This window comes from Berghia stephanieae, chromosome 11 (genome assembly GCF_034508935.2).
Source record: "Berghia stephanieae isolate SIO BIC M18660-M18661 chromosome 11, UCSD_Bste_1.3, whole genome shotgun sequence".
Lineage (NCBI taxonomy): Eukaryota > Metazoa > Mollusca > Gastropoda > Nudibranchia > Aeolidiidae > Berghia > Berghia stephanieae.
The window spans coordinates 43,842,112-43,852,111 of record NC_088370.1 but is presented as its reverse complement, the minus strand read 5'-3'; the positions used below and the strand labels follow the sequence as shown (position 1 = coordinate 43,852,111).

At 34.4% G+C, this 10,000-nt stretch overlaps 1 protein-coding gene across 2 annotated transcripts in view; it reads right to left on the bottom strand.

Moving 5' to 3' along the window:
- Window positions 1-3,382: 3,382 nt before the first annotated feature.
- Window positions 3,383-10,000, bottom strand: part of LOC144957182 (uncharacterized) — a 12,967-nt gene continuing 6,349 nt past the window's right edge. Inside the window, exons 2-3 of one of the 2 annotated variants that reach the window (XM_078888223.1) lie at window positions 7,339-7,373; window positions 3,383-6,165 (exon numbers count right to left, since the gene is read on the bottom strand). In XM_078888223.1, coding sequence (XP_078744349.1) covers window positions 5,064-6,165; window positions 7,339-7,373 — 1,137 coding nt within the window. In that variant the 3' untranslated portion in view covers window positions 3,383-5,063. The remainder of the gene's footprint in view (window positions 6,166-7,338; window positions 7,374-10,000) is intronic. The other variant, XM_078888224.1, reaches the window with a different exon arrangement.

Genomic DNA, 10,000 nt, shown 5'->3' with positions numbered 1-10,000 from the left:
TTATTATTATTATTATTATTATTATTATTATTATTATTATTATTATTATTATTGCTGTTAATATAGATAATATTATGAGCATCATCATCATCATGACCAGGTTTATCCGCGGGGTCCACAGAAATACGGGATGGTGACCCAGTTACTTCCAATCAATCCAAACAGTCATCTTTATCCAAGGAATCACTACGTCATCGTCACCATTATTACAGCTGGCATAGACGGACATAGAGAACAATAGCATATCACAGATTCGGTTATCTGGATGTTGATAGTGAGTCCACCACACAACCAGATCTTTGATATGATTTCGTTATCACGACCGCCAATAAGGAAAAGTAGAGGGTCTTGATGTTATTTTATTTATTGAGGCCAACAGAACCAAACTTAAAAAAGAAAAGTGTATAATATTAGCCTGACCTCTGACCCCCATACCGTTGTCTGAAAGAAAACGAGATATTTTTCACCCATCGTCGCGAAGGGGTATTATGATGGCTGGAAATTGAATTCTATTGATGCCATGCATTTACCCAAATCGCTCACAACATCCGCCAGCCGGATAAAAGGCCCAACACACAAAACCATGTGTAACTTTGAACGTTCATAACCTGATTGATAGAATTTAGTTAGAAAGATCTGAGAGATTGACGTCAATTTTGTCCCTTCTATCCCCACACATTTGAAACTTTTCCCTAATTTTTGTCTTTGATATTGTGGAGAATAAATACAAATTCTTTCTTTGCCAAAATCTCAACGTTCATGTTTCTCATCATTTTATTTCCAATGCCAAATTCAATTTTCTGGGTTCAATTCACCCCGACATAAATCCGTGTGGAGAACGAGGGAGGTGGGGGGGTGTCACAATTAAAAAGTTTTGACTTGAAAAATCGTCCTTTAATTTTCGGTCCATTAAAATAACCCATATCTTGCCAAAAACTCCAACCTGGGACAGTGTCACGTGATTTGGTAGACAGACAGTCCTCTGTAAAGATTGGATAAACTAAAGGTAATATTACACTCCACGAGCGTCTGATGTCGATATACTAAAGGTAATATTACATTCCACGATCGTCTGACGTTGAAAAACTAAAGGTAATATTACACTCCACGATCGTCTGATGTTGATAAACTAAAGGTAATATTACACTCCACGAGCGTCTGATGTCGATATACTAAAGGTAATATTACATTCCACGATCGTCTGACGTTGAAAAACTAAAGGTAATATTACACTCCACGATCAACTGATGTTGATAAACTAAAGGTAATATTACACTCCACGATCGTCTAACGTTGATATACTAAAGGTAATATTACACTCCACGATCAACTGATGTTGATAAACTAAAGGTAATATTACACTCCACGATCGTCGGATGTTGATAAACAAAAGGTAATATTACACTCCACAAACGTCTGATGTCGATAAACTAAAGGCGATATTACACTCCACGATCGGCCGACGTTTCGCTTATCATCTTCAAAACGTCAACCGGCCTGTGTGTGGAATACAGTCTAGCATGGCGTGTGGGAGGTTGGATGTTCCAGTCCTGGTGCTCTCATGTCATCATCTTTTTTATCTCTATCGTCCATTTCTTTCCGTCAATATTCTAGACGGTGACTATTTGCTCTTGCTCAGGTCCTGACTGTGATCTTTTGTCGCTAAGGAATCTGGGAAAATGGGTCGTCGAACACAATCTCTGTGTATGTATGAGTATGTGTGTGTTTGTATATGTGTGTCTGTGTGTGTTTGTGCATGAACGTGTTTTATAAAGACTTCTTGTTTAAAGAGATCATGTACCGACTGTGGGAATCTCTTGGCGGCTTTAAAAAAGGATCTTTTCTTTGCCAGAGTCGCATGGCCTTGACTTTAGGGGACAGCGTGTCTCAGCGGTACAATCATTGCTTCGTAACCAAAGGTACCGAGTTAGACTACCAACCTCGTTGTGTGACCTTGAGCAAGTCACCTCGCCCTAGCTCACTTTGCGGGGCTGTCTGCGGCTGACGCCTGGGTTATTCCAGTCTTCCCTTGGGATAGACCCTAAGGACGAATTTCCCCTAAAGGGAATTTTATTTTTAATTGTTCTATCTCTTGGTAATAACTGTGGGGAAGGGGGTTGTGATGATAGCTTTATTTTCACACGTTTATTTATAGGCAATGTCGACATAAACATAGAATTTTCAGTTTTCAAATCAAAACAGGTGGGATCAATAATTAACCAAAGGAAACAAAATATGATAGATAAATAGATAAGTAAATACATAAATACGTGAGTAAATAAATGAATAAATAAATGAAAATATAAATAAATTAATTAATAAATAAATAAATGAATGAATAAATAAATAAATAAATGAATAAATAAATAAATAAATAAATGAATGAATAACTAAATGAAAAAAAAATAAATAAATAAATGAAAAAATAAATGAATAAGTAAATAAATAAATAAATAAATTAATTAATAACACTCTCTTGACAGTATCAGGGCACCATAATATTATGGATCACAAGCAACTCGTTTACCAGGAAACACACAAGTAGTAGGGGAAGTAATTGACACAAAGGAACGTGGATCTATTTGAAGTGAAGTCCTTGTTTTGTTTTGTTTTTCCGATTCCCCCCCCCCCTCGTGTCCACAGTGATTGAGTAGCTAGGTTTGTTAGACATCGTGGAATGTAGTTTGTGCCATCATATACAATCAATTATAATTGCCTGTTAACTCTCTCCTTACCGATCATTTTCAGTATTTTCCCCAAAATGGCAGGCATACCCAGCAGAAAAATTGATTTTTTTAGGCTCAAACAAGTTCTCTATAAAACAACGTAATGTTCTTATTAATCAAACAAAGATCATTCTTCAAAGTGTGTGATGTACAAAATAAATCTGAATAAGAAAAATTGTATATTGTGTCTTAACAGATGTGACGATTTTGCTGTAGGTTGTAAGAAGAGGGTTAAAAAGTAGGTGGTAGTGAGAGGGTTAAAAAGTATGTGGTAAGGAGAGGGTTAAAAGGTATGTGGTAAGGAGAGGGTTAAAAGGTAGGTGGTAAGGAGAGGGTTAAAAAGTAGGTGGTAAGGAGAGGGTTAAAAAGTATGTGGTAAGGAGAGGGTTAAAAAGTAGGTGGTAAGGAGAGGGTTAAACGCTTTTGGAAACCGGGATAAGCCCTGGTGGCTCCAGGAGCCTTATGGCTCGGAATGAATACTTGGTTAGAAAAAAAGATTTTTGGTAAAGAGTTGTGGCTAGCGTGGAAGAGTCCAGGGTTTGAATCCTAATCAGTCTGAATGTCAGGCTGTTCAGGTTCGTGTTGACCTCAGTTTGACCTTTCCTCTCAGTCAGACTCTATTTTATTTCATAACAAACTGAGTGGGCAGACAAAGGTGACAACACGTGTAATTTATTTGCAATTGTTTTTAGACCATCTCTTGGATGATTAGTTCTCACTAAAATGTGACCCTCCGCCGCTAAACGGTCTTATATTCGCATGGTTGTTGAGATGCAAGAAATATTGAATTTAGAGTCAAACTACGATGCATGGGTCACGTTTTTATGGTTGATTTAGGGAAAAGAATTCATTTCTAAAACTGTCACGCACAAAATGTGACATGTCTTGTCATAAAATTGACTTCAAAATGACGTGTTGGCATCTGGTGCCTCCCGAAATAATACCGCGTTGAGACGATGGGACACAAATGGGTGAATCATTATATAAACGTTTTAGGTTACACTTTGTTTTGTGTGTTGGTATGGTTGGTGTGTTGGTATGGTTGGTGTGTTTGTTGTGAGAAATTGAGAGATCCTCCGCTTTTCTACTCCCTTCATTTCTTCTTCTTATCAACATCAATTCCTGATCCATCCACTTGTCGGTGCCTAAACGCTATGTGGTCTTGTGCTATGACACTGTCAAGCTACATCGATGCCTTTTTAAAGATATGACGTATCTGTTTGTATGAGTCTCGGGTTTTTCAATCAACAATCATTGTATACACTTTTGGAAAGTACGTCAGTTGTCGTAGATTTTATTAATACTAGATAGTCGAATAAACATTTCAGTGGTTTTATTGTTTGACACGAACATTTAAAATAAAACTTATTTTGCCCTTGAATCAACCGATTTCCGTAAGGAAACAGCTTCTGATGGTGCTCACACTTCTATGTTATGACGATTGACCCAATCAGCAACAGCTTCTAATGATGCTCACACTTTTATGTTATGACGATCGACCCAATCAGCAACAGCTTCTAATGGTGCTCACACTTTTATGTTATGGTGATTGACCCAATCAGCAAATTCTTTACCGCACTCGTGCACCGTCGCAAACCCACCCGGAAGCTTCGTCACAACACACCGTTCAACTAGATGGTCTGCGATTTTGGGCTCGTTACCACAACGGGTACATGTTGGACAGGTGGAAAGTCCCCACTGATGAAGCGATTTTACCGTGAGGCGTAGACCCATAGCCGCCTTGAGTACTTGCCCATCAACTACCCATAAACGTTTTTTTTAAATTGAGCTTTATATAGCGCATTATCCACTAAATGTGCTCAAAGCGCTTTACAAGGGGTCCCTGGTCAACAGCAACATTTAACATGTAGGACGGGACATGACGCCTGTTAGGCGATAATACAATTTTTCGGACAAAGACAACGCTGTTAACGGCCAGGTACTCATTTTACACCTGAGTACGGTGAGAGAATTTCAGTAAAGAGCCTTTTCCAAGGACTCAACTATGCGCCGAGCTCGAGGCTCGAACCCAGGACCTTCCGATCCGAAAGCGAGTGTCATAGCACAAGACCACATAGCCGTTTAGGCACCGAAAAGTGGATGGATCAGGAATTGATGTTGATGAGAAGAAGAAATGAAGGGAGTAGAAAAGTGCCAGAAGACAATAGAGAATAAAATCTTTGTGGCGATGGGGGTTCGAGCCCAGGACCCTATTTTTATCCTCATCGTCGCCAAGTTTTTTATTCTCTATTGTCTTCTGGTACTTTTCTATTCACTTTATTTCTTGTTAAACGTTTCGGCTATAACTTTAGTCATCGTGTACATCTGACAGAAAATTCATTTCTGTCCTTGAGAAGGTTTTCGAAAGACGGCATTAAAAGCTTCCTTGTATCGAGTGGAAACCCGGATGTAGAAGAAAAAGTTTGAAGACGCATTGACCAGACTGAAGCCAATACGAATGGAGTATGCCAGGTACATTAAATTGCTGTTGATTCCTGAAAGAGACACGCCTGGCAACACGAGAATGGCCGTGGCTGGGATGTGACTCATAGACAGACACACCAGAAATATACACGTCACCGTTGTCACGGATTTCACCAGTTCTGCGTCTTTGGATGACATGGCTCTGTTCTGATTGGATGATTTTGACTCTTGGTTTCCATCAGAGTCCGGGCTTACATCAACATTGCTAGCCGTATTTCTGTTTTCATTTCGCCATTTTTTAAATTGGTTGAGTTTATAAATCATAATGGCCGTGTTGATTGCCACGATGAAAATCGCCAAAGAGTTGAGACAAGTGTTTGCAACGGTGCTGTAAATCGTGATGTAGTTCTTGGCGAATGGGAGTTCAACGAAATAGGAAATTGTTTGGTTGAGTTTTTGGCTAAACTTCCAAACAATTGTGGTGGATGTGGTGTAGAGCATTTGAATGATGGCAAAGAAGATAAAAATAGTGATGATGACGATGGCCGTGACCTTTGGACGTAGAAATAGTTTAACCTTTAGAGGTATCACTACGCAAAGAGTTCGCTCCAAGGAAATATACACGGTAGTCCAATTGCTGCAGTAGCCACACACCATGGCCAGAAAAACTGTGTAGTTTGCGTGTGTCCGGCATATAAGGAAACCTGACACACTGTCTATGTAGTTGAATATGTGGCAAGAAAATGGTGGTATCATTAAAAAGCAATAAAGGAAATCGAACACAGCGAGTGAGAAAAGACCCATGTTTGTGTTACTATTTTTAACTCCTTGCTCCAAGAACACCCGGATGTTGATGGCGTTGGTGAAGACGCCTAGGAAAGCCAAAAACAAAATGGTGGGTTGGGTCAACTTTTCAGAAAATCGGAAATCTTCATCGCTGACAAGTTGTTTGTCCTGGCTGGCAAAAATGTCGATGGGAAAATTGCTTGAATTCATTTTGACGCAAGTCAGTTTTCTACAATAAACAAAACAATAAGTCATTCTTCTACAATAAACAAAACAATAAGTCAGTCTTCTACAATAAACAAAACAATAAGTCAGTCTTCTACAATAAACAAAACAATAAGTCAGTCTTCTACAATAAACAAAACAATAAGTCAGTCTTCTACGATAAACAAAACAATAAGTCAGTCTTCTACAATAAACAAAACAATGAGTAATTCTTCTACAATAAACAAAACAATAAGTCAGTCTTCTACGATAAACTAAACAATAAGTCAGTCTTCTACAATAAACAAAACAATGAGTAATTCTTCTACAATAAACAAAACAATAAGTCAGTCTTCTACGATAAACTAAACAATAAGTCAGTCTTCTACAATAAACAAAACAATGAGTCATTCTTCTACAATAAACAAAACAATGAGTCATTCTTCTACAATAAACAAAACAATAAGTCAGTCTTCTACGATAAACTAAACAATAAGTCAGTCTTCTACAATAAACAAAACAATAAGTCAGTCTTCTACAATAAACAAAACAATAGGTCATTCTTCTACAATAAACAAAACAATAAGTCAGTCTTCTACGATAATCAAAACAATAAGTCAGTCTTCTACGATAATCAAAACAATAAATTGTCATATATAAACTCCCGTCTCAAGACAGGAATATGTCGGGATGACCTATATGACAAAATGTGATTTTAAAATAAGATGACCAGAAATATCACTTTTTAGTCTTCGTCACTTTAGCACTTCTTTCTCTTTTATCTCTCGCCAAAAACTCGCAATCGATGGATATGTGAAGGACGAGTTTTCTGGCCAAAATTCTTAATACGAGCGTTTTTCTCAGAGTAAGACAGAACTGACTTCAGTAAAACTTTTAACCTTTACCGTTTAACACTTTAACCTTTCACTGTTAACCCTTTTACCTTTACCTCGGCCTAAAAAAAATTACAACAAATTCCGTGTTTAGCATCCAAACTTAAGTGCACATATTTGCAGGTCCGATGCCCCAAATCATTATGGGGCCATCGTTGTAATAGAAATACTCTCAAACCTAAATATTGTCCATTACAACAATGTTAATGCAAGCCCATAATTGCGTGCGGTTATCAGACCTGCAAAATGTGCGCACTTTGACCCAAACCATTCCGTCATGAAACCGTGTTGAGTCGATGGCTTACATATGCGAGATCGTGGATTGAATGAATGAACGCACCTGAAACAATAAAATGTGTACAAATTATTATTTTTGTTCCATTTAAGACAAACCGCAACATTATTTGAATATATTAAACAACGTATAATATCACACCAACGTATAAACTAATCTATTCAGCAATTTATAATATCACACTAACGTATAAACAAATCTATTCAGCAAGGTTTAATATTGTCAGATTAACGATGATTCATATTTATTTTGTTAAAGTTTTATTTTAGTAAGAATGGAGTTTCATCTCACTCCAGTTATATTTCGGTAGGCTTTAAAAACTTTACCTTCTAATATTAGATTATATTTCCTTTAATAGCCTTCTCTTTGAATTAATTTCAAATTAGTGAATACTTTTGGTTCTACCTTCTGTCACGTAGCCACTTGTTATAAAAGCTGATTGATTTAATTTTCCTCACTCACCTCTCCCGATAACCTATGCCCTGACGGCCAGACCACTCCACTCCTCATATCAAATATATATTTAAAGATTTTTATCTGGCTTTTGGGACTTGATCAAAACTCCAGTATTTGATTCTAATATCAAGAAGCCGGAAATTCACCGTTTACTTTTGCCGCCACTGACAGGAGTGTCGTATCCGGATGTCTCAAAACGTGTCCTCTGCCTGGAAGTAAGACCTCACGAGTCTACACTACGTTATCCTCAAGATCCAGAAGTTACGTAATATTGTCATCTTATCATTTGTTACTCTGTGATCATTATTTATTTATAAGAACATTCATCTCATTAAATTTCATCTTTCTATATCTCATCATCTTAAATCAATTTGTCATTTGTTCTTTATTTTAAAAAGTAACAAGTAAATTTTGGGGGCCTTATTTGTCACATCATTATTTTATGAAAGTAGTCCAGTTAGCTCTTAAGCACTCATTTGACCATGACAAATATCACACAAACGTATAACCTCATTTTCTTGAACATTCCTTCCTTCACGACCATTGTCATCCTAGGTGGGGTCCTCTGACTTCAAAATGTGTAATGTAATGATATGTGATGTAATGTAAGATAATGTAATGTAAATAATATAATGTATTGTAATGTAATGTAATGTAATGTAGTGTAATGTAATATAATGTAATGTAATGTACTATAATGTAATGTAATGTAATATAATGTAATGTAATGTAATATAATGTAATGTAATGTAATATAATGTAATGTAATGTACTATAATGTAATGTAATGTAATGTACTATAATGTAATGTAATGTGATGTAATGTAATGTAATGTAATGTAATGTCATGTAATGTAATGTAATGTACTATAATGTAATGTGATGTAATGTAATGTAATGTATTGTAATGTGATGTAATGTAATGTACTATAATGTAATGTAATGTAATGTAATGTAAAGATAATGTAATGTAATGTAATGTAATGTAATATAATGTAATGTAATGTACTATAATGTAATGTAATGTAATGTACTATAATGTATTGTAATGTAATGTACTATAATGTAATGTAATGTAATGTAATGTAATATAATGTAATGTAATGTAATGTAATGTAATGTACTAATAATTAATGTAATGTAATGTAATGTAAATGTAATTGTAATGTAATGTACTATAATGTAAAATGTAATGTAATGTAATGTAATATAAATGTAATGTAATGTAATGTACTATAATGTATTGTAATGTACTATAATGTATTGTAATGTAATGTACTATAATGTAATGTAATGTACTATAATGTAATGTAATGTAATGTAATGTAATGTAATGTAATGTAATGTATGTAATTGTAATGTAATGTAATTAATGTATATGTTTACTATAATGTAATGTATGTAATGTAATTGTAATGAATAATGTAATGTATACTATAATGTATGTAATTATGTAATGTAATGTATGTAATGTATAATGTAATGTATGTAATGTAATGTATGTAATGTAAGTATGTATTATGTAATGTAATGTAATGTAATGTAATGTAATGTAATGTAATGTAATATGTAATGTATAATGTAATGTAATGTAATGTAATGTTAATGTAATGTATGTAAATGTAATATGTAATTATGTAATTAATGTTAATGTAATAAATGTAATTGATAATAATGAATGTATATGTACTATAATGTAATGTAATGTAATGTAATTATTAAGTAATGTAATGTAATGTAATGTAATGTAATAATGTAATGTATAATGAATGTAATGTAATGTAATGTAATGTAATGTAATGTAATGTAATGTAATGTAATGTAATGTAATGTATATGTAATGTAATGAATGTAATGTAATGTAATGATAATGTAATGTAATGTGTAATGTAATGTAATGTAATGTATAATGTAATATAATGTAATGTAATGTAATGTAATGTAGTAATGTAATGTAATGTAATGTAATATAATGTACTTAATGAATGTAATGTACTATAATGTAATGTAATGTAATATGGAATGAATGTAATGTAATGAGATGAATGAATGATAATGTATGGAATGTAATTGTAATGTAATGATGTATGTAAGTAAGTAATGTAATGTATGAATTAATGTAATGTAATGTATGATTATGTAATAATGTAATGAATAATAGTAATGTAATGTCATGTCATAGTAATGTATAATGTAAGTAATATAATGTAATGTAA